The 26,255-nt window shown below is 44.0% G+C and overlaps 1 protein-coding gene across 1 annotated transcript in view; it reads right to left on the bottom strand.

Annotated features, from left to right (window-relative positions):
- Nucleotides 1–23,633, bottom strand: part of NEDD9 (neural precursor cell expressed, developmentally down-regulated 9) — a 189,376-nt gene extending 165,743 nt beyond the window's left edge. Inside the window, exon 1 of the mRNA XM_056521180.1 lies at nucleotides 23,613–23,633. Coding sequence (XP_056377155.1) covers nucleotides 23,613–23,615 — 3 coding nt within the window. The 5' untranslated portion in view covers nucleotides 23,616–23,633. The remainder of the gene's footprint in view (nucleotides 1–23,612) is intronic.
- Nucleotides 23,634–26,255: the final 2,622 nt, after the last annotated feature.

Raw genomic sequence — 26,255 nt, 5'->3', positions numbered from 1 at the left:
ACAGAGAGAAGCTAATTGGATACTTAGGACAGATGCACAGGGCGGACTCGGTCTGAACGACTGGCTAGATATGAGCGTCTTTGCATAAAAGCATCTCCCTCAGTCCCTTACTGTCGGTGCACCCTTCTATTATGGCATTGCATCACTGTTTTTAGCTAACTATTACGATAATAAGTACAGGCCAGTAGTTTATTGCACATTTCGTTGTTTTTATGATTACTATATTAAAAGAGATGTGAACGCCCTTATCCTAAGGCGTCACTGGTCAGAAGTAGAGATGAGCGAACTTACAGTAAATTCGATTCGTCACAAACTTCTCGGCTCGGCAGTTGATGACTTTTCCTGCATAAATTAGTTCAGCATTCAGGTGCTCCTGTGGGCTGGAAAAGGTGGATACAGTCCTAGCAGACTCTTTCCTAGGACTGTATTCACCTTTTCCAGCCCACCGGAGCACCTGAAAGCTGAATTAATTTATGCAGGAAAAGTCATCAACTGGCGAGCCGAGAAGTTCGTGACGAATCAAATTTACTGTAAGTTCGCTCATCTCTAGTCAGAACCTGGCCATTCACCTGAGAGTAGGCGTGGTCCAATGAAACGCCGAGGATGATGCGCGATATGGCCTTTACCACTACACTGGCTTGATCCTGCTCCGGCTTCCCGCAAATGGACTTTTAAAGCACGTGAAAGAAAAAGAAATCTGCACAGCAACTAAACGTGAGTGCCTTCTACTTTCTCTTTCATATCATATTTATGAGCTGCTACTCATAGAAAGAGCACCACGTCATATATGCAGTACTTCTGAAGTCTCCATTCCTCCACCTGTCAAATTACAGCAACCCCAGCATCAGAGCTCCATAATACGTTTCATTGCCGATCCGCTTCCTCACTGCCGTCTTATATATGTATGCTTCAGTATGGTGCCCCAATAAGACTCTCTCTTATAGAAGCAATGGTTCTGGGACATAGAATAATTCCGTGTTAAAGCATGGCACAATCTTATGGACTTCATGAGCATCCATCTGCTGTCTGAGATGTGATTAATGGGAGTTGGCTATGTGGCCAGCCCTCTGCTCAGCCATGTATGAGTTGACACAGTTGTTATAAAATGTCTCTATTGGTGTTATTCTTACTCTGCCGATGTATATATTTTAATAGAAAATTATGTTGTATTTATGCTTCAACTTGTCCTTCTGTTTTCATTTTAGACACTACGTAGAAAATAACAAGCTACAGTATGGTCAAGAAATGTGACTGACATGATACAGGTCATTCGTTCTGTTTTGCTTCTTTATTGATATATATATATTTTTTTAAAGAAACTTTATTCACAGAAGCGAACAGGGCAATGACAATGAGATGGCAATAGGTATCATACACATTACAAAATGAATCATCATCGACCCCCTGTACCTCTTCTGAATTTTCTAACTAACCATAACCTTAGGCTAATTAAACGGTAACTCAAGTTAGAACCCCCCCGTCGAGTGACATAAAAGATCTCAATCTCTAGATGCAACTTCCAACAGTAGTAGAGACACGGAGGAAACATTTCACCATCCGACCAAGTATCACAGAGCAGTCATCCCGTTGATTGTGGTAGAGTAAGATTTCTCAGAGTCCCCTTCAAAAGTTCTAAATTATACCAAGTAGTGGATGAAAAGAAAGCCACCATTCTGTGTCTCTCAGCAGTGTCAGGTAAATATTGTAGATAAGCTTTCCATTTATGAAAGAATTGTTTTGCACGTAGTTCTGAATTTCTGATGGCCAATAGCAGTTCCCTATTCACTACAGAGTGTAATTCTTTGAGGATCTCGGTAATGGTAGATATCGTTGGTTTAAGCCAATGTCTGAGTAAACACAATTTAGTAACTAGTAGTAAAATATAAGCGCCTTTTCTTAATTTCCCTCTGTCTGGGGGGTCAGATTCTCTTGCAGGCATGTAGTGGAATAAATACGGTTCAGGGGAGGGAGGCAATCGGTAACCCCAAATGTCCTGCATCAATACCCCGACTTCATCCCATAGCAATCTAACAAGAGGACAGTCCCATAAACAGTGCCACAGATCCGCTTTCTATAAGTGACATGTAGGGCATCTACATCTACACTTTTATCCGTGTAGATGTAACTGCACCAATTACAACTACCGCAGCGGTAATTGCCGGGATCAAGAGTTTTTCCTAGCCAGTTCTCTGGTCGCTTCATGGGTAATTTGCTGGAAACAAGATGGTCTCTAATAGTTGTGTTTTTTTTTAAGTTATTAGAGGAATATTACATGTATAGTCTTTCAAGTCGTTATCATTTTGCAGGAGAAACCAGTTGTTTCTGAAGGATTTTTTAATTACTTCAGCCATCAGACTGTATTTGAAGGAAAAACATAGTCTCTGGTTCTTATCATTATCCTGAGTGTTTGTGTGCCCATTCTGTTTTTATTTTTCTCTTTTGATTTTCTTCCTCTCAGCAGGGCAGCTCTACTTACATTTTGTGCTCTAGTGAATGCTTTATTTAGAACATCTATCGGATACCCTCTCAATATAAGGCGAGTCCTTATATTGAGAGGGAGTCCTAGATGCAACTTCCAACAGTAGTAGAGACACGGAGGAAACATTTCACCATCCGACCAAGTATCACAGAGCAGTCATCCCGTTGATTGTGGTAGAGTAAGATTTCTCAGAGTCCCCTTCAAAAGTTCTAAATTATACCAAGTAGTGGATGAAAAGAAAGCCACCATTCTGTGTCTCTCAGCAGTGTCAGGTAAATATTGTAGATAAGCTTTCCATTTATGAAAGAATTGTTTTGCACGTAGTTCTGAATTTCTGATGGCCAATAGCAGTTCCCTATTCACTACAGAGTGTAATTCTTTGAGGATCTCGGTAATGGTAGGTATCGTTGGTTTAAGCCAATGTCTGAATAAACACAATTTAGTAACTAGTAGTAAAATATAAGCGCCTTTTCTTAATTTCCCTCTGTCTGGGGGGTCAGATTCTATTGCAGGCATGTAGTGGAATAAATACGGTTCAGGGGAGGGAGGCAATCGGTAACCCCAAATGTCCTGCATCAATACCCCGACTTCATCCCATAGCAATCTAACAAGAGGACAGTCCCATAAACAGTGCCACAGATCTGCTTTATATAAGTGACATGTAGGGCAGTGATCTAGATAAGGAGGAGGGGGTGGAGATCCTCTCCAGTTAAAAGCGTACGTAGCCTTGTGTAGTATTCTCCAATGGACCTCTTGTAATTGGGAGCTGGGAGTAGAGCAGACTACCGCATTTAAGCCCTCTTTCATACGGGTGGACAAGTCAGGGTCATCTAAATGTGTGGACCACTTCGACAATGCCTTGTCTTCTGACTCACTTAATACTACATCCTTGATGTTTGCGTAGATGAGTGATAAGGACTTATGGCTAACTGAGTGACCTACGAGCGTGTGAAATTTCTCTCGCCTCTCCACCTGTCTGTAACTCCTCACCAAGCTCCCAAAGTATGAGCTCAACTGATTGTATAGCCACTGGTGAGAATGTGGAAGATTATATGTGTCCCTAAAGGCCTCCCATGTAAGAAACTCCCCATCTCTGTTGTCAAGGAAATTCCTGAAAGCGTGTGTATTCCTTTCCACCAACAATTTACTCATTGGATTACTAGTGCAGTGTTGTAGTGCTGGTGCAGGCCACAATGAAAAGAACCTGGAGAGACACCATGGAAGCTTATACAATTTTCTCAACACTTTCCATGCTGCCAGAGTGTCGCTAAACAAAATATTTTTCCTAATTGAGGGTGGAATATCTTTGTATGTGAGGTGAAACAATATCTGCAAATTACCCTAGGGACATAGTTCTCTCTCCAGGGCAGTATTTGAAAAATAGGACATGTCAAACAACCAATCCCTCACATGTCGAAACACTGCAGCCAAGTTATACAATCTCACATTGGGCATTTGTAGTCCACCCACCCCTCTAAACAGACACAAGGTGTCACATGCCACCCTTGGCCTCTTACCAGACCAGATAAATTTCGTAAATGTGGATTGCAATCGTCTGACGTCTATGTGTCTCAAGAGTAATGGTATGGTCTGTAGATGGTAGAGTAGTTTGGAGAAACTCATCATTTTTATCAAATGTATTCTACCATATAGAGATAAAGGCAAGGACTTCCATCTAAGCAGTTCTCTTTCTATTTTGTTAATAAGTGGGGGATAGTTTAAGTTGTATAGTGATGAAGGTGTACGGCCTATCTTAATACCTAGGTATGTGATGTATTTCCTGGCAACGTGAACCGACGGGACCTGGGGAGGTAATGAAGGAGTAGTGCCCAAATACAATAATTGACATTTATCGACATTCACTTTGTACCCAGTATAAGACCAAGGAATGTAGTGTTTCAAAAATAGCACTTAATTGTGAGTCTGGAGAGTTAACATAGAACAGGGTGTCGTCCGCAAAACAGCTAATTTTAACTTCCATGGATCCGATTTTAATCCCCTGATATACATTTGATTGCAGAAAATATTGAGCCAGTGGTTCTAAGGCTAGATTAAATAAGAGGGGCGACAACGGGCACCCCTGTAGTGTGCCCCGCTGTAAGGGAAAGGGGGAGGAGAGATAACCCGGAATATGTACTCTAGAAAGCAGAGCAGCATATAAAGCCTGAATTAGTGATCTAAATTGCCCCGATATGCCCGCTGCGCCCAGTACCATATCCAGCCAGGTCCAGTCAACTCTATCAAAGGCTTTTTCTGCGTCCAGTGCCAATAGGGCTGGAACCTGGCTGGAATAAGGCAGAGAAGCAACCCACCCCTGCACCGCCAAAACCGTTCTAATGTTGTAGACTGCTGCTCTATTTTTAATAAAGCCCACCTGGTGAGGTCCGATCAACGAGGGCATAACCCCAGCTAATCTATCAGCCATTAATTTAGATAATATTTTTACATCTACGTTTATCAATGATATTGGCCTGTACGCTCCCGGGGTAGAAGGGTCCTTTCCCTCTTTATATATGACTTTTATATGCGCTGTGTTGCCTGATTGGGGCCGGGTTCCTGTAGACATGACATTTTCATAAACAATCAGGAGAGGTCCACTAATTATGTCACGTAAGATTTTGAAGAATTCTCCCGAGAATCCATCTGGACTTTGTGGTTTTTAAGATTTTTAATGGTAAGAGTTACTTCCTCTACAGTTATAGGTGCATTTAGCGTGGCCAGTGCCTCAGAAGTCAGGGACAGTAGAGACAACTTATTTAAAAAGGAGGTCGCTCCCTCCACGTCAATGTGTTGTTTAGAGTTTAACTTCTGATAGAATTGTCTAAAGACGTCAACTATGTCTCCGGGATTCTTTTTTATGGCTCCTTCTTCATCTCTCAGTGGCTTAAATTGGGTCATCCGTCTCTGTCCCCTCGCCATGTTTGCCAGCAGCTTTCCAGACTTATTAGAATTCGGACGCAAATCTGTCAGAATAGTGAGACTCTATGGCTGCCTGGGCAGCCTCAAATTTACGTTGAGCCTGTACCCAGTCCTGTTTAGTAGTGTCCAATGGCGAGGAGAGGAAGGCGTCATAGGACTGTCTTAAGGTGTCTGAATACTTTGCATAAGTCTCAGAGGCCACTTTCCTCTGATGGGAAGCGTAGGCTATTATTCTCCCCCGTAAGACCGCCTTGCCAGTTTCCCAAAATAGGAAAGGTTCAGTTATATGTTCATCATTGTCAATGCTATATTCCACCCACCAGTGTTCTAACAGTTGAGTAAAACGTTCATCACGTGCAAGATAAGAGGGGAATCTCCACATCCTGTCCGTACCCTGAGGAAACATATCAGCCAAGTCTATTGAGACAGGGGCGTGATCAGATATCACAATATCATGTATGTTAGTGTGCAAGCTACGTGTCAAAAGTGGGGAGAGGAGGACATAGTCTAGCCTCGACCATGACTGATGTGCATGAGAAAAGTGTGTGAATGCCCTGTCAGTCGGGTTGTGGTACCTCCATGAATCTGTCATGTCAGTGGAACGCGTGAAATTTAGAGAAGTGTAACTCCTCCTGTGAGGCTATAGTTTTCTGTCCTCTGAGGAGTGTAGAACAGTGTTGAAATCTCCTCCAGTCAGTTTGTAACCATTAGCATCTGCTCTAATACGATCTCAAAGAGATTCATAGAAGGATTGTTTTCGTGTATGGGGACCATATACATTGTAAATACTATAAAGATGACCCCCCTCTTCCAGTAATAATTGCTGCAGTAGGCCCTCTGAATCCTCCCAGTGTGAGTGGATAGACTGTGCCAGTTTTCTATGCACTAAGATAACCTGTCCATCCTTCCTCCCCACTGCCGGGGAGCCTAGTACTGCTCCAACCCATCTGTTCTGCATGCGCATAAAATCCTCTTTAAAGGGGTATTCCGCCCCTAGACATCTTATCCCCTATCCAAAGGATAGGGGATAAGATGTCAGATCACCGGGGTCCCGCTGCTGGGGACCCCGGAGATCGCCGCTGCTGCACCCCGCTATCATTACTGCGCAGAGCGAGATCGCTCTGCACCTAATGACGGGCAATACAGGGGCCGGAGCATCGTTACATCATGGCTCCGCCCCTCGCGACATCAAGGCCCGCCCCCGTCAATACAAGTCTATGGGAAGGGGGTGTGGCGGTCGTCACGCCCCCTGCCATAGACTTGCTTAAAGGGGACAGACCGTGATGTCATGAGGGGCGGAGCCATGACGTCACGCTGCTCCGGCCCCTGTATTGCCCGTCATTACGCACAGAGCGAACTCGCTCTGTGCAGTAATGATGGCGGGGTGCGCAGCAGCGATCCCCGGGGTCCCCAGCAGTGGGACCGCGGCGATCTAACATCTTATCCCCTATCCTTTGGATAGGGGAGAAGATGCCAGGGGCGGAATACCCCTTTAAGTAAATGGGTCTCCTGGAGAAGCGCCACATCAGTTTTCAGTTTCTGTAAATGCCTCAATACCAGTGATCGCTTCCCAGGAGACCGTAGACCTTTAACATTCCATGTTACTACTTTCATACGTAGTCACAGAAAATATAGGCACAAACGCAAAGGCACTCTGAGCAAATATAGTAAAAAAAACACCCGTCAGTGGTGATAAATATCAAGGGTGCATCTAGTCGGGTCGAGAATGGCATCAGGGAACATAACATCATAACAACAAAACAAACAGAAACAATGGTAGAACAGAAGCATTATCAAGGAGCAAAATAGCTCTAAGAGCACATGCGAGATAAGCAAAGTCAGGACTTCACTTCTTCCACGGATTCTCATTGAGCTCTCGCTAACTCACACAAGAAATGTACTTAGCAAATTCAGGGTAGTGAGAAACGTCCACACCCAGGTCTGAGGCAATACAGATACCTTGGCCAGGTCAGCAATGGCAGTGCTTCAGATCACATAAAAGACAAACAAGGGGAGGACAACAAGGGGGAGAGAGAGGAGAGAGAAGCAGAGGAGGAAGGAGAAGAAGAAGAGAGAGAAAAAAAAGGGAAGCTCCGCAGAGCATCAACTAGCAATCAGTAGTATCGGCCATGAGTACAGGGGATAAAAAAAAAACCTGAAAAAAGGACAACCTCAACAATGTCTGCAAGAGTCAGGCCGTTAAGACTCAGGAAGGTGGCAGTTCGGCCAGAAAGCTTACATCCATCCAGAATATGGTCAGTCAGCTCACTCCATATTTTCCATCACCAATGGTGGACTCCTGTGTCGGCGGCGTTTGTGCTTGTCCATTTCCTGGTTAGTCTCTACCGCCGCCCTCAGGCGCAGCGATGCCTGTGCCTCCTCAGGAGATCTGAACACCTCAGTGGATCCATCAGGTTTGTAAATCCGTAAGATAGCAGGGTACTGTAAAACAAATTTGCGCTGCTGCGCCACCAGCTGCGTGCATATAGCAGAGAAAGCTTTCCGTTTCTTAGCAACCTCGGCTGAGAATCGTTAAACAGTAGAATACGGTGACCTCTAAGTATTAATGGCGAGTTCATTTTCTTGAATGATGTCAAGATAAGTGTCTTTTCAGCATAGTTCAAATATTTAACAATCACTTGTCGCGGTCTAGAGTCAGCAGAGGGGGCAGCTGCAATAGTGGCATGTCTCAGTGGGCCTAATCTGTGGGCTCTCTCTACTGTGCATTTAGATGGCAGACCCAAGGCAGCCGGCAACTCCTCAGCACAGATAATATGTAGTAGGTGATTCGGCACATTCTCAGGTAAGCCCACTAACCTCAGGTTGCTCCTTCTGGAGCGATTCTCCAAATAGTCCACCTTGTCTTGTAGCGCTTTTGTAAGCTTAATGGATTGCTGTAGTTGCTGCTTTGTGGCCATAATTTCTTCCTCAGCTACACTAAGCCATTCTTCTAGCTCAGATATCTGTGAGGAATGGTGAGACACCTCCCCTTGAATAGCAGATAGAGAGGTGGCTATAGTAGAGTCTAATTGCTGTTTGATATCAGTCAGTATGAGTTTGGCCACCTCTGCTGCCATAAGTGTTGCCAGAGTTTTAAAGGAGAAGGGTAAACCTGGTATCGGGGTGTCCTCATTGCCCAGCATACCGGTCAGCTGTAATCCCTGCAGAAGCTCCACTGAACTCGGTGCCGCGCCAGCTTCAGCAGCGCGCGCCTCCGCCATCTTGCCTCCTCCTCCCTCCCCCGTCGCCTGAAAAGATGAGCCTGCCCGCTGAACTTGTCCGTCCCCGCATCGGGATACGAAGCGGTCCATTTTGGTCCCAGAGATGTCCAGAATTCAGTGTCGGTAAGTAAGTGCCCCGGGAGTGCAGTTATTAGCAGCGGGGAGCGGGATTCGGCAGTGGTGAGGACGGAGCTCTCATTTGACGGTCCTACATCCGTGCGCCGGAACCGGAAGTCTCTTTATGGATATTTTGATATCTGATGCACTATTCTCTTGTCCGTATGTTTAATATTAGCTGACACCTGTATAGAACTTAAAAAATCAATAGGTATATACTGGTCCCTGTATAGAACTTGCCAATCAGATGGGGCAGGCAGGCTTCCTATAATTTGCATTGTATGTGAAACTGTGAGCATAACAGTTCACAACGGCTTCTGGCCGAAATGCGTCCTGTGTGTCGCATCATTATAAGAAGATGTGTGAATAAACACTTAAGTAATTTTGCAAAGACTACATGAGTGCTAAGACTTCCTTCAATCCAAGGGTGGGTTTACACCACGTTTTTCAAGTACGGTTCCCGTTTACGTTTTTATTATAGAAAACGCATGGAACCGTATTGAAAACCATATACATAGACAAACATTTGAAAACATATGCATCCAGTTGCATCCGGTTTGCTTGCATTACGTTTTTTTTACATACTCAAAACCATGGTTGACCACGGTTTTGTCTGTGGGTTAAAATCCGTATTGCAACTGCATATGTTTTTTTTTTTTTTTAACATGAACGTCAATGGGAAACGCACAAATATATGGTTCCATGCGGGAAATATGTTGTCACGATGCCGGCTGGCAGGTAGTGGATCCTCTGTGTCAGAGAGGGATTGGGGAGGACCGCGCTAGTGGACCGGTTCTAAGTCACTACTGGTTTTCACCAGAGCCCGCCGCAAAGCGGGATGGTCTTGCTGCGGCGGTAGTGACCAGGTCGTATCCACTAGCAACGGCTCACCTCTCTGACTGCTGATGACAGGCGCGGTACAAGGGAGTAGGCAAAAGCAAAGTCGGACGTAGCAGAAGGTCGGGGGCAGGCGGCAAGATTCGTAGTCAGGGGAGATAGCAGGAGTTCTGGTACACTGGCTTTTAAACACACAAAACGCTTTCACAAGGCACGATGGCAACAAGATCCGGCAAGGAAGTGCAAGGGAGGAGGTTAGATATAGTCAGGGACCAGGTGGGAGCCAATTAAGCTAATTGGGCCAGGCACCAATCATTGGTGCACTGGCCCTTTAAGTCTCAGGGAGCTGGCGCGCGCGCGCCCTAGAGAGCGGAGCCGCGCGCGCCAGCACATGACAGCAGGGGACGGGAACGGGTAAGTGACCTGGGATGCGATTCGCGAGCGGGCGCGTCCCGCTGTGCGAATCGCATCCCCAACGGCCATGACAGAGCAGCGCTCCCGGTCAGCGGGACTGACCGGGGAGCTGCAGGGAGAAAGACGCCGTGAGCGCTCCGGGGAGGAGCGGGGGCCCGGAGCGCTAGGCGTAACAGTACCCCCCCCCTTAGGTCTCCCCTTCTCTTTATCGGGTAACTGCCTCCCCTGGGATGAGGACACCGGGAAAGGATGGAGGGATTCCTCAACGGCAGGCAGAACCGCGGGAGTAGGAATGGGGAGAGAGGGCAGAGGGCGAGACCTGGCACGGGGCAGTGTGACACCAGGATGAGGACCATGAGGGGACACAGAAGCTTGCTTGATGGAACTGGGAGGGGGGGAGGGGCATTTCCTGTGGCAGGCAGAGTCCTTAATGACCTTAGGGGGACCGGATACAGGAGGAACCACAGGGTCACGGCAGGGAGTACTGGGAACCGGTTGAAGGCAGTCGTTGGAACAAGAGGGACCCCAACTCTTGATCTCCCCAGTGGACCAATCCAGGGTTGGGGAATGGTGTTGAAGCCAGGGTAGTCCAAGGAGAACTTCAGAAGTGCAATTAGGAAGGATAAAAAATACAATTTCCTCGTGGTGAGGTCCGATGCACATTAGGAGGGGCTCCGTGCGATAACGCACGGTGCAGTCCAATCTGGCTCCGTTGACCGCGGAAATGTGGAGTGGCTTGACAAGACGGGTCACCGGAATGCGGAATTTTTTCACTAAGGACTCCCGAATAAAATTCCCGGAAGCTCCAGAGTCCAGGCAGGCCACGGCTGAGAGGGGAGAGCTGGCTGACGTAGAAATCCGAACAGGCACCGTGAGACGTGGAGAAGTCGACTTAGCATCAAGAGACGCCACACCCACGAGAGCTGGGTGCGAGCGTGCGTTTCCCAGACGTGGAGGACGGATTGGGCACTCCACCAAAAAATGTTCAGTACTGGCACAGTACAGACAAAGATTCTCTTCCTTACGGCGATTCCTCTCCTCCAGGGTCAGGCGAGACCGATCCACTTGCATGGCCTCCTCGGCGGGAGGCCTAGGCGCAGATTGCAGTGGAGACTGTGGGAGAGGTGTCCAGAGATCTAAGTCTTTTTCCTGGCGGAGCTCTTGATGCCTCTCAGAAAAACGCATGTCAATGCGAGTGGCTAGATGAATGAGTTCATGCAGGTTAGCAGGAGTCTCTCGTGCGGCCAGAACATCTTTAATGTTGCTGGATAGGCCTTTTTTAAAGGTCGCGCAGAGGGCCTCATTATTCCAGGATAGTTCAGAAGCAAGGGTACGGAATTGTATGGCGTATTCGCCAACGGAAGAATTACCCTGGACCAGGTTGAGCAGGGCAGTCTCAGCAGAAGAGGCTCGGGCAGGTTCCTCAAAGACACTTCGAATTTCCGAGAAGAAGGAGTGTACAGAGGCGGTGACGGGGTCATTGCGGTCCCAGAGCGGTGTGGCCCATGACAGGGCTTTTCCAGAGAGAAGGCTGACTACGAAAGCCACCTTAGACCTTTCAGTGGGAAACTGGTCCGACATCATCTCCAAGTGCAATGAACATTGCGAAAGAAAGCCACGGCAAAACTTAGAGTCCCCATTAAATTTGTCCGGCAAGGACAGGCGGAGGCTAGGAGTGGCCACTCGCTGCGGAGGAGGTGCAGGAGCTGGCGGAGGAGATGATTGCTGATGAAGTTGCGACTGAAGTTGGTGCACAATGGTGGACACTTCCGACAGCTGGTGGGTTAGATGGGCGATCTGTCGGGCTTGCTGGGCGACCACCGTGGTGATATCTGAGGCAACTGGCAGGGGAACCTCAGCGGGATCCATGGCCGGATCTACTGTCACGATGCCGGCTGGCAGGTAGTGGATCCTCTGTGTCAGAGAGGGATTGGGGAGGACCGCGCTAGTGGACCGGTTCTAAGTCACTACTGGTTTTCACCAGAGCCCGCCGCAAAGCGGGATGGTCTTGCTGCGGCGGTAGTGACCAGGTCGTATCCACTAGCAACGGCTCACCTCTCTGACTGCTGATGACAGGCGCGGTACAAGGGAGTAGGCAAAAGCAAAGTCGGACGTAGCAGAAGGTCGGGGGCAGGCGGCAAGATTCGTAGTCAGGGGAGATAGCAGGAGTTCTGGTACACTGGCTTTTAAACACACAAAACGCTTTCACAAGGCACGATGGCAACAAGATCCGGCAAGGAAGTGCAAGGGAGGAGGTTAGATATAGTCAGGGACCAGGTGGGAGCCAATTAAGCTAATTGGGCCAGGCACCAATCATTGGTGCACTGGCCCTTTAAGTCTTAGGGAGCTGGCGCGCGCGCGCCCTAGAGAGCGGAGCCGCGCGCGCCAGCACATGACAGCAGGGGACGGGAACGGGTAAGTGACCTGGGATGCGATTCGCGAGCGGGCGCGTCCCGCTGTGCGAATCGCATCCCCAACGGCCATGACAGAGCAGCGCTCCCGGTCAGCGGGACTGACCGGGGAGCTGCAGGGAGAAAGACGCCGTGAGCGCTCCGGGGAGGAGCGGGGGCCCGGAGCGCTAGGCGTAACATATGTTTTTTACTTCGCACATGCACATTTGCATCCTAAAGTAAAAATAAAAAAAAATGTATTTATTTTAAATAAAATTTTCAAAAAAAGATATGGTTTTTCAAAAAAAAAAATTACGGAACTGTATGCACTTTTAAAAACAGTATACGATATAAAAATGCATACGGTTTATTTAATCCCATACGTTTCCATATGGTTCCATCCGTTTTCTTTGCCATATGGTTTTCTTTAGAAAAACTGATTGAAAACAGTATGGCGAAAATGTGGTGTGAACCCAGCCTTACTCTGCTCAGCCATGACTGAATGAAATGTCACCTGTCACATCACACGTCACGTAAGAAAGCTTAACCCCTTAATGACGCAGGACGTAAATGTACATCCTGGTGAGCTGGTACTTAACACACCAGGACATACATTTACATCCTATGCATAACCGCGAGCATCGCGCGGATGTCCACCATTAACCCCTCATATGCTGTGATCAATACAGATCACTGCATCTGGAGCATCGCGGTCACCAAAATGGATGATCGGATCTTGCTCAGCGCTGCCGCAGCGATCCGATCATCCAAAATGGCAGACGGAGGTCCCCTCACCTGCCTCTGCTGCCTTCCAGGGGTCTTCTGCTCTGGTCTGCGATCGTGCTTTAAGTGTACATTCTCCCGTACAGTGTTGAACACAGCATCAAATCTTCAGCAAACATTGTACATGTGAATGTACCGTGCGGCAGCAATCAGAAATAGGAGTTCAAATTTTAGACAGTATTATGCATTATTGTCCAGGGATGAAGTCAACAGGCATATCAATATTCAGCACAGACATATAGCAGATAAATTCACAAACTTATGTGGAGTAACCTGTATGGACCATTGGACACAAGATGCTTTTCAGCAAGATTCTGAACAGTCAGGCCCAACCTCACAACTTACAGTACTTAAATAATGTCTTGGTGCTAGATACCAAGGGACACCTTCAGAGATCTTGCTAAAGTTAAATTTTTGTGGGGTTAAAGCTGTTTTGGCAGCACTAGAGGCTTTGCAGAAAGACAGGTGGTCTTAATGATCATTGTATATGACAGACTATTTGACACAAACATGCTGCTGGCAGCCTCATAAAGACTAGTTATTACACAATGTCTTCCTAGTGACCAGACTGTCAAACATGATAGCTGCCCATGCCATGCATTTCCCATTATCAGGCTGTAGAATACATCCCAATGGGGGACATATATCATTATTTGTGTATGGTAGAAGCAGTTTACCCCTTTTCCCGAATTTTAAATTATGTGCAGAAGCGCTAAATTTATCAATCAAGCGCAATGAGCTTCATAAATTGCGGGTAAATATAGTAATCTCCTCAATCCACTCTTTGGAAAATAGAATAGATGATTTAGAGCATCTTGCTACGTTAAGTCCAAGATGGCTTATATTTGCGGAAAAAAAAAACAGCTCTTGGCGCAAAATTTTTGGTGTAAAGGAAAAGTACGCAGTTAATAAATCCATGTGTACTATAGATGTCACTCCAAGGTACCCTGATTCGGCCACATCTGGAGGACATGCTCTACCAAAATGTGCGCAAAAAAATGTGCAAAAAAAAAGGGCTTGCGCAAAAAAATACACACAAAACAGGGGTAAAATCTTTGATACATGTCCCCCAATGTGTTTTAAATTGTCTATATATTTAGATTCTACATTTAGGTTAACCTAAAAATGCTGTGGATGAATATAGCATTGAATATATAGTATGCACTACGAGAGAACTAAATTGGGGAAACCCCTTTTTTAGGACTCTGGTCCCACACCAATATTTCCCACACCCATTATTGCAACATTTTCCTCTACGATATTGAAGCATAAAATGGTATTAACTTCAGCAAGCACATTAGAGATGAACACTAAACCCAAGAAATGATGCACCATATAAGACTAAGTTCACACATTGTAAAATGAAAACAAAAAACTGCATTTTATAGGTATAAAAAGCAGCAATATTTTTAACCAACTATGCATTCCATTAAAGTCTGTACCAAAGCAGCTGTTCAACATTGGAATTTTTCCTGTTTTTTTTTTATATACAATGTGTGCACTGATGTCAACTTTTCCATAGGCAAATGAAACAAATTTGTTAAAATAAATATTGCCACTGTTTATACCTATTTTGCTGCAGTTTTTAGTTTTCATTTTTACAATGTGAGAACTTAGCCTTATTCAACTTCTCTCTCATCTGCCTTTCTTCTTCTTTCACTTCGCCTTTCCTGGGATTTCTCTTGACACTTTCTATGCATTTTATTAGTTGTGATGTATTAGTTCTTACAATTATGTAACAAAAATGGATTACAATAAACAGAAAGCGGTAACATAACTAAATATTTTGGTGTTGTAACACTCACGGTTCAGTAGACAGGAACCGCAAATGCAGTCTTTAGGCGTGTGCAGGCTTCTTCAGCTTCAGGAGGCCACAACTTAGGGTTAGAGTTCATTCTGGTGAGAGCCACAATAGGAGCAACCAGGGAAGAGAAGTGTGGGATGAACTGACGATAATAGTGGGCAAATCCGAGAAAGTGTTGAATAGCCCGAAGTCCTATAGGGCGAGGCCATTCCAAAACTGCAGTCAGTTTATCTGGATCCATCTGCAGGCCTTGATGAGAAACAATGTAACCGAGGAATGGAAGACTTTATTTCTTGAAAAGGCATTTCTCCAGTTTGGCATATAGATGATTCCCCCGGAGGCGTTGAAGAACCAGACGAACATGTGTGCGATGCACCTCTAGGTTGGATGAGAAGATCAGGATATCATCAAGATATATGACAACACAGGTGTAGAGAAGATCTCGGAAGATATCATTGACAAATTCCTGAAAAATGTCTGGAGCATTGCAAAGACCGAAAGGCATCACCAGATACTCAAAATGTCCATCACGGGTGTTAAAGGCTGTTTTCCTTTCATCACCCTCACAGATACGAATCGGATTATAAACTCCCCACAAATCCAATTTTGTGAAGACCTTGGCACCATGTAGACGGTCAAAAAGCTCAGAGATCAGAGGAAGTGGATAACGATTTTTGACCGTGATCTCATGGACGGAGAGAATCATCCTTCTTCCCTACGAAGAAGAAACCTGTACTGGCAGGAGAGGAGGATTTTTGGATAAATCCCTTCTGGAGGTTCTCCTGGATATATTTAGCCATGGCTTGAGTCTCAGGAACTGACAAAGGATAGATTCTTCCACGTGGTGGCATGGTCCCAGGCTGTAAATCAATGGGGCAATCGTAAGGACGATGTGGAGGAAGAGTCTCGGCCTGCTTTTCACAGAAGACATCCGGGTAATCTTGATATGAAAGAGGCAGACCTGGCAGAGGAGCATGATAACAAACAAGTTTAGGCTGGACTGGCCTGAAAAATGATTTGACAGAACTGTCCCCAGCGAGTAATCTCTCCAGATCTCCAATAAAGCTGCGGAGAATGACATTGGAGCCAAGGGAGACCTAGAAGAAGCTCTGAAGTACAGTGAGGTGGCATATAGAATTCAATCTTTTCCTGATGCAGAACACCCACTTGCATAACAAGAGGTTCTGTGCGGAATAGCACGTGGAAGTCCCAACATTGTCCATTAAAAGAGGAGATGAACAAAGGCTTGGCAAGCCGAGTAACAGGAAGATTATATTTGTGGACCAAGGAGGCATCAATGAAGTTGCCTGCGGAACCAGAGTGCAAAAATGCTGAAGTAGTAAATGATGACTGAAGTGTGTATTTTTACAGAAATGGTCAAGGGAAGAGAGGTAGTATTCCCATCTAGAGACGCCTCTCCCACGTGCCCTAGGTGCGAGCATTTCCCAGATCCTGAGGGCGAACTGTACAGTCCTTGAGAAAGTGCTCCGGGCTAGCACAATGCAGACACAAATTCTCACTGCGTCGTCGAGATCTCTCCAGTTGTTTCAAGCGAGAACAATCTACTTGCATGGCCTCTTCAGCAAGAGGCACAGAGGTTTGTAGAGATGGGCATTGAAACACATTGGTTCCCCCTCCAAGCATATTTCCTCCTGCCCTTCGGCAAAACACACATCAATACGTGTAGTAAGATGGATTAATTCACTTAAGGAAGACAGAGGATCTCGGGCAGCGAGGGTGTCTTTTATTCTGCAAGACAATCCTTTTTTGAAAGCGGAATTGGACCGCGTAGTCACCAACAAAGGAATTCCCCTGGCAGAGATTTAGAAGCGCCATCTCGACAGAAGAAGCACATGCAGGTTTTTCAAAGACGGAATTCAGCCAGAAACGCCATCAAGTTGGAGGTAATCAGGTGTAAGCGGTCCCAAAGAGCACAGGCCAAGGCTTTTCCAGAAAGAAGACTAACTACAAAGGCCACCTTAGCTCGTTCTGTTGGAAATTGGTCCGACATGAGCTCCAGATACATAGAGCACCGTGTAACGAAACCTCTACACAGCTTAGGATCACCATCATACTTTGAAGGAAGAGATAAATGCAACTTGGAGCCAGAAGACACTGCAGGAAATGGTGGAGACACTGGAGCAGGTTGCGTCTGCTGCTGTTGCTGCTGCCTGGCTAGGAGTTGTGGCATCATAGCAGACAGTTGTTTAAGTTACTGTGCTTGTTGGGCCAACTGCTGAGACTGGCGCACCACGACGAAAGGAAGATCCGAGACTTCTGGCAGTGGTACTTCAGCGGATCCATGGCCGGATCTTACTGTAACACTCACGGTTCAGTAGACAGGAACACTTGTGGTAGTGGATCCACTGGACCTGTGTCGCAGATGACATGGGCCGTACCAGGGAGCGGGGTCTAAGGTTGCTACCCCTGGCATGACTCGACCACACAGGCGAGTGAGGAGGTTCGAGGCACAGGTAGGATACGGCAACTCATGGTCAGGATAGCAGAATGTCAGGGCAGGCGGCACAAGAGCAAGGTCAGGTCACGGAACAATGAGGTCAGAAAACAGCAAGACAACACACAGGATCGCTTTTTCTCAGGCACTAGGGCAACAAAGATCCGGCAGGGGTATGTGGGAGGTGCAGTTAATTACGGGCACATTGACCCTTTAACTCTTAGAGCTCTAGCATGCGTGCCTTAGGAGGTAGGGGGGGCTGAGAGGAAGCAGCAGAGGACAGAGGTGAATGAGCGTCCCGTGATGCGAATCCCATCCCCGCCGGCTGGGGAAGAGAAGGGGACAATGCGCTCATAGCCAGAGTGAGTGGCCGGAGCGCAAGTTGTCACAGTACCCTCCCCCCCCTTGGTCTCCCCCTCCTTTTGGGGCTGAGAAAACATTTGAGGAGACCATGATCCAGGACCAAATCCCTTCCAGTCAACTAAGAAGAATTTCTTACCTCGCACCGTTGCCGGAGCGCATGTTGTCACAGGTGTATTCATACTGTTATGAAACATGATTGCTAATGTGTTTTATTAAAATTGCTTACGAATCTGGGCAGGTCACTTGGGAATTATTATCAGGAGGTGCTCAAGAAAACACTGCTTGCCCAAAGCTGACAGCTCTAATACGTCACTTAGTTGCCAAATCTATGGAAAAGTAACTGCATAGAACACAGCTGCCTTTTCTAGTTTAGTTTATGACACTGTTACCTAGCTACTTAATGCTGAAATTATTTGGAAACTGTACAGTTGTGGCTGTTAGGCAATGTATGGTATGATGATTTGAACACTGCATTTGTGTACCTTAGAAAAATGCCAGGTACCACAGATCACTTTCTAGCTACAAGAATAACCCCAGAAATGTGGTGCCACACTCTCTGCAGTTCAGTGTAAAGAGATGCATGTCATGCCAAGTGTTTAGATTGGCGGGGTAACTGTACAACACCCAGCAAGTTCAGGGATTGAGCCCTATTCTGATTAATAGAACTTCTGCACAGAACTTGCTGGGAATTGTACTCTTGCCTCGATAACCCAACCAATCGCCGTGAGCTGCATTTTGTCATGACAAACTGTGCAGAATGCGCGGCACTAGATCTCTGCATTAGATCAATGGAAGTTAAGACTCCAAAGATTACTAAGATAGGGGATTTTTGTATCCCATTCCTCTTTCTATGAATGACCATGGTGGTGGGGAAGCATTTTATTGATTCATGACGTAGCATGTGCGCATCCCTTACAGATATAGAAGAAATACTCATCACCTGTTATTTTTAGGGCTTATTTACATCTGCATTGTCATTTCCATTGCAGAACAATGAAAATGACAGCTGCCAGAAATTTCACATGATGAAAAGCAATTATACTTGACACCATTGGCTAGAACGGGTTCCATCAGGTTTCTGTCATGATGTCCATCATTTTACTGGACAAAAATAGTATTGCATGCTGTGCTATTTTGTCCAGCATTTGTAACTGAATGAATGACGGTGGTCCCTGATGGAACCTAAGGTGAACAAAGCTTTATCTTATAGTGCATTTTTACTATAAAGTTTTCTGTGGGCTCTGTTGTTTACAAGCTTTTTGTTCCATTAATTTTGAGTCCCTCAGAAAGCTTTTCTGACAATAAGATCAATTTAAAGAACTCTATTGATATATTGGTTCATAATGAAGAGTGTCTTTATTGGTACTGATCATATTCAAATAAAAATAAAACCAATATATACATGCCTTGCATTTGTTAACCGACATAGTTCTAAATGAACCAATTTTTTTTTACAATAATATCAGTACACCTGGAAAGTGATATCCAAATTTTTTAGGGAAATGTCCTCTCTAGAAGCCAGTGCTTCAGCTAATGTTCAGGAAGTGTCAATCAGCACTCTGGGGCCATGCATTACTATCATCAGCAGCAAGGCATCATCAACTTTTCCTCACTCTTTGATGTTGGACTTGGTTTCAGGTTCATCCTATCCTGCTGTCATGTGTTAAAATTTCACATGTAAAACTTTGGGTAAGATAGCATTCATAAGTGTCAATCTGTCATCTTATTGTGACTATGTAGGATGCACACAAACAAGAAACACCCTTCCTTATTTACTTAAACCCTGCTCAGATGTCCTATTTTTAACATAAGTTACTAACCAAAATGAGAAGTACACTTATTTCTTGGAGGAAATAATTGATTTCACGCACATATTTAAAGAAAATGTATTGTCAAAAAATGACATTATTTAATCAGTTTATTTTTTTTTTTTATTAAAATCGTTTTTTATTTGTGAGTGGTGCTTTATTTGAACCCCTTTAGGACAATTTTATTTTTGCGTTTTAGTTTTTTTCTCCTCGCCTCCTAAAATTCATAACTCTTTTATATTTCCATTCCCAGACCCATATGAGGGCTTGTTTTTTGCGTAACCAGTTGTGCTTTGTAATGACAATGACATCACTCATTTTACCCTTAAATGTATGGTAAACTCACAAAATATTTTTTGTGTAAGGAAATTTAAACAAAAATCCTAATTTAGCAAATTTGGGGGGTTTCGTTTTGACTCTGTACACTTTACGGTAAAAATTACATGTTTTCTTTATTCTCTGGGTCACTTCATTTAAAATGATACCCATGGTTACATATACTTTTATTATTGTTCTGCTTTTAAAAAATCTCAAACTTTTTTTTACAGAATCAGTATGTTTAAGATTGCCCTATTTTGATCACCTCTAACTTTCTTATTTTTCTGCATCCAGGCATGTGTGAGGGCTAATTTTTTGTGCCATAATCTGTAGTTTGTTTTGGTACCATGATTGTGTATATGTGACTTTTTGATTGCTTTTTATAAAATTTTTTGAAGTTTGATGCGACAAAAAAGCAGACATTTTTTACTTAATTTTTTTTACGTTTACGCCGTTCGCCGTTCATTAACATTATATTTTTATAGTTCAGACATTCACACACTCAACAATACCAAATATGTATATTTTTTTTATCATTTTTTATGCTTTTTTATATTAATATGGGGAAAAGGGATGATTTTAAACTTTATTGTGGGAGGGGCTTTTTCAATTTTTTTTTCACTTTTTTAAAAACTTTTTAAAACTTTACATTTATTTTACACTTTTTTAGTCCCCATAGGGGTCTATTTATAGTAATCATTAGATGGCTAATACTGTTCAGTCCTATGCATAGAGCATAGCACTGATCAGTATAATCGGCGATCTTCTGCTCTGGTCTGCTGGAAGGCAGATCAGTGCAGAAGACTTCGGGAGACAGACGAAGGCAGGTGAGGGAACCTCCGTCCGCCATCTTGGCTGATCTGCCATTATAAGTGCTGCGCTGCTGCAGATGCCGTGATCTGTATTGATCACGGCACCTGAGGGGTTAATGGCAGACATGAGCGCGATCGCTGATGTCCGCCATTATCGGCAGGTCCGTGGCTGTTGACAGCCTCTGGGACCAACCAGGAATGAAACTAGCGCAGCTCCTGTGCTTATGTCACAGCCGCGCTGTAAATGTACGGCACTGTGCTCTAAGTGACGCTATGCAGCGCCATACATTTACTGCGCATGTCGTTAAGGGGTTAATGAGATTATCCATTTAGAAATAAAATACTACAGCTTCCACACTGGCCCTTAGAACTGTTAAAATAAGCTAATATTTACTCCACAAAGATTTTGCTATTTTATTTTCATTTTAAAAAGGGCTTTGAAGAAATAAAAGAAGCAATGTGATTGGGTTCTATGGGCAACTGCACTACTCTCCTTCTACACAGGCTTTGATAAATCTTTCTCATGGTAAGTACCTGGAGGAAATTGCCTTAAAGCAAGAAGGGACTTTCAGATGTTTCGTCTGGCTTCATTTGAGCTTTGTTCCACAAACCTGCAAGGCAACATTCATAACTATTGAGCTAATATTATGCAAAAGCGTTTAACTTACTGGGGTTTTAATGATGTTTTTTGTATTCTCAGTGGTCAGTGGCCATTTTTCCAGTAAGTTTAAATGAAAACCTTAAAAAACTTTTGATATATTGTAAAGACATGTCAAAAGCATTGATTGGTTGGGGTCTAAGTGTTTAGACCCCTGCCGATCCCTAAATTAGCCAGCAGAAGATTTTGCTAGGCACAGTCTCTGCCAGGTCTGTGCCACGTGGCCGAGACAAACGTACAATGTATGTTTATAGTATTGCCTTGGTTGCTGTCACAGAGAGCGGGGAGCCATGCACTTCCCTCCCTGCTTCTTCTAGTGCTTACTCCCTTCTACTTCTAGGGATCAATAGTTGTGAGTGTTCAAACGATATGTCAAAATTTATTTAAGTTGACAGGTAAACTTTAAGACCAAATTAAGAGGTTTCCTTAATTCAGAATGAAAGTTTGACAAGGGCATGCATATCATAAAGGCAGACCATGTAGCTGCTATAGGGCCCTTCAAGAGAGGGGGACCAGCCCTAGTTGGTCACATTCCTTTTACTACTGATAGAAAACTGATCTGGGCTCCTCTCCCAAGAAGTACAGGTGCTTTACATTATAGTTTCTGTCTGTGTAGGTTCCACTTCTGACTTTGACTGAGGAATAATGATGCAAATTACTGACCAAAATACTCCTGTGGGAAAGTGAGCTTACTCAGTATTGCCTGTCAAATGGCATTGCAGGCCAAAGATTTATTAAAGGACACTGCATACTTGTGCATTCTACGCAGGTTGAATCTGTGTGTGTTAATCTCCTAAAAAATATTAATGAGCAGCCATATTTTTTAAGAAACATAGATGGGTGAGATTAACAGAGTAGTTCATAGAGAAAAAAAAACTCCCTCAGATACAATGTTGCGTAAATTAATCTCTCCAGTGCTAAAATATCAGATTTAAAAAAGACATACAATTTAGGCTTTGAAGCCCATTGGGTGTTCTCCTCAGGTGCTAGAACTCAACACAGTTTCACCCCTTCACCAGTTAGTCACTTGCCTCTCTGCATTGCTGTTGTCCCAAATGGAAGCCTCTTCTAAAGATGACACATAAAAAATCCTGCAAACAGTTTGCTATAGACAAGCAGATTCAGGACATGGATTACTGGAACCATATCTTGTGGTCCAATGAAACCAACATTAACTTATTTGGTTTCAGGTGGTGTCAAGCGTGTGTGGCAGAAACCAGTTGTGGAGTACAAAAACAAGTGTGTCTTGCCTACAGTCAAGAATGGTTGTGGGAGTGTCATTGTCTGGGCCTGCATGAGTGCTGCTGGCACTGGGGAGCTACAGTTCATTGAAGAAACTATAAATGCCAACATGTACTGTGGCATAGGGAAGCAGGGCAGTATTCCAACATCATAACAGCTCCAAAGCACACTTCCAAGACGACCACTGCCTTGCTAAAGAAGCTGAGGTTAAAGGTGATGGACTGGCCAAGCATGTCTCCAGACTTAAACCCTAGTGAGCATCTGTGGGTCATCATCAAACAAAAGGTGGGGGGACCAAGGTCTCTAACATTGACCAACTCCATGATGTCATCATGGAGGGGTGGAAGAGGACTTTAGTGGAAACTGGTGAACTCCATGCCCAAGAGGCTTAAGGCTAAAAGATATTGACACTTTGGACCCAATTCAGATATTTCCACTTAGAGATGCACTCACTTTTGTTGCCAAGGTTTAGACATTAATGGTCGTGTGTTAAATTATTTTGAGGGGACACAACATTAAACATTGTTATGCAGGTTGTGTGCTACTGAACATTATAGCAGAGTATCATTTCTTCAGTGTTGTCACGTGAAAAGATGTGTAATTTTAAGGTGTGTAATCACTTAAGAGAGATACTGTATACTGCAATATAGTGTTGTGAATATCGGGGTACTAGAACACTATGCATTCCTTTATGTTAGAAAATAAATCCCATGCAAATTATTGTTTCTGTAATGAACATGGTAGAATTTTTAAGGTTGTTTTTATTTTATAAGTCTCCTTAACAATACATACATAAACATTTAACAGGCATATTGCCAAAGAAAATGAACAAAATTGCATATAAGTTAAACTCTTAGTGCAAGAGGACGGTTATATAGAAGCGAAACCCTTTTAGGCAAACTCATCAAACAACTTAAAGCTATTGAAGTGGAACACGGAGCTGATGAAACAACACTATCACTTCCAAGGATGCATTAAAAATATACACTTACCATTGAAAGGTTTCTCTTTCTTTTAAATCATATAAGGGTAGGAATGTGTCATCTTTGGAGCAAGTGATTGCAAGTTATCGCTTGTTTTTTTTTATATAGAGAAGTTTCAGTTACTAGTCTTTCTCCAGGCGACTTTGAAAAAAAATATTCAAGCTTTTTCCTCTGCTCACAGAAACCACAGACTTTTTGCTGTTTCCTGTCAAGGTCTCATTGCTCATATTCAGATAATGTTACTGTGTGTCACACACATATTGAATGCCTTCTCTAATGATCCAATTTTGTCTGTTTAGTTCTACAGGGAAAGTGTCCGTTTGCACCTGCTCACCAACATAAGAATGTGCCAGGACTGTGAAAGATATAAACAGCCACAGCTATGAATACTCTTAAAGTACTCTGCTTAAATGATCTCTCATTTTTGCTTGGATTTACGTTACAGATGTTAAGTTCTAATTAAGGAAACAAACATTAAAGCTATTGCTCCTCAATAGGTTTGCTGTGTTTTTTTTTTTTTTTTTAGCTCTGGCCTCTCAATATTACAGGACATATCATGCAAATTAGCGCTCTTCCAGGAGCAAGAGGGCTTACCCTTTTGTGCCTCCTTTTGGAGGTAGCATTCCTGTAAATCTATGCTTGTCCATTCAAATGGCACGAGAGAGAGAGTAAGCCCCCTTACTTCTGGAGGAGGGCTACTTTGCATAGCGTTTAACTAGTAAAGTGTAATTGGCTGAAAGGACTTGTGGTGCTCTCATCTAGAAAACTTTTTACCCCTTCATCATATAACATGTACATAAAATTTTAACGCGGGGACCCCAATGTGCAGAGAACGTTTGATTTCTCTCCCTATGCATAAAGTGTCTGTTTATTGCCTATATATTATAAATTATGTGTCTCTTGCAATTGTCTATAACTAATTTTATGTATGCGTTAATGCTGTAATATTAACTGTTGTCACCTGATTCCATTGCTGTTGCAAAATCTTGGGGCGTATATAAGGAGCTGTTGCCAGGAAGAGAATACATGTGCAATCTAGCAACATAACAGGTGAAATGTGCAGAGCAAAGAAAATTAAGCACATTTTAATAAAGGTACCTGACAAAGAGGGAGCTTTATAGGGGCCTGTAGCTGCAGCTACAAAGAGACTTGGCGATGAAGTGGTGAGATGCATAGCAGAGACTATGGTGCCATAAGACAAGATCTGTGTGGGCAGCAAGCAGTAATTGAAGAAACAGACTGATGGATTATTTTTAAGTATGTGTTTAATTTTCTGAACTATTTGCAAGTTAAAGGGGCACTCCAGTGACTAAAAACATATCCCCCCCCACCCCCCAATCTCAACTACTGGGACCCCACTCTCCTGGTTAAATGGAGCAGTGGGTCAGCACATGCACTGTTCATTCTCTATGATAGTTAAAGGGGTTATCCAGGAAGAAACTTTTTTTTTTTTAAGTATATATCAACTGGCTCCAGAAAGTTAAACAGATTTGTAAATTACTTCTATTAAAAAATCTTAATCCTTTCAGTACTTATGAGCTGCTGAAGTTGAGTTGTTCTTTTCTGTCTAAGTGCTCTCTGATGATACCTGTCTTGGGTACCGCCCAGTTTAGAAGCAAATCCCCATAGTAAATCTCTTCTACTCTGTGCAGTTCCCAAGACAATCAGAGATGTCAGCAGAGAGCACTGTTGCCAGACAGAAAACAAAAACTCAACCGGTACGTCATGAGTCTGCTCCCGTTCTATAACGCGTGGCCACGGCGTGGCATAGCGGGTCAGGCCCGGCCTCTAACAACATCCGGGACCCGTGGCTAATAGCGCGTGGCATTGATCGCGATGCCGCACGCTATTAACCCTTTAGTTGCAGCATTCAAAGTTGAACGCTGCGTCTAAAGTGAAACTAAAACGTTGCCGTTAGCTCAAGGAGCTGTTTGGGATCGCCGCAGCAAAATCGCGGCATCTCGAACAGCTTACAGGACAGCCGGAGGGTCCCTACCTGCCTCCATGCTGTCCGATTGCCGAATGACTGCTCAGTGCCTGAGATCCAGGCATGAGTAGTCGAGCGGCAGAATCATCGATCAGTGGTTTCCTATGAGAAACCACTGATCAATGTAAAAGATCAGTGTGTGCAGTGTTATAGCTCCCTATGGGAGCTATAACACTGCAAAAATAGTGCAAAAAAAAAAAGTTAATTAACCCCTTAAGGACTCAGCCCATTTTGGCCTTAAGGACTCAGACAATTTAATTATTACGTTTTCATTTTTTCCTCCTCGCCTTCTAAAAATCATAACTCTTTTATATTTTCATCCACAGACTAGTATGAGGGCTTGTTTTTTGCGCCACCAGTTGTCCTTTGTAATGACATAACTCATTATATCATAAAATGTATGGCGCAACCAAAAAACAATATTTTTGTGGGGAAATTAAAAAGAAAAACGCAATTTTGCTAATTTTGGAAGGTTTCGTTTTCACGCCGTACAATTTATGGTAAAAATGACATGTGTTCTTTATTCTGAGGGTCAATACGATTAAAATGATACCCATTATTACATACTTTTCTATTATTGTTGTGCTTTAAAAAAATCACAAACTTTTTAACCAAATTAGTAAGTTTATAATCCCTTTATTTTGATGACCTCTAACTTTTTTATT

This window comes from Hyla sarda, chromosome 5 (genome assembly GCF_029499605.1).
Source record: "Hyla sarda isolate aHylSar1 chromosome 5, aHylSar1.hap1, whole genome shotgun sequence".
Taxonomy (NCBI): domain Eukaryota; kingdom Metazoa; phylum Chordata; class Amphibia; order Anura; family Hylidae; genus Hyla; species Hyla sarda.
Note: the sequence above shows the minus strand (reverse complement) of the source record. Positions and strands in the feature narration are given on the sequence as shown.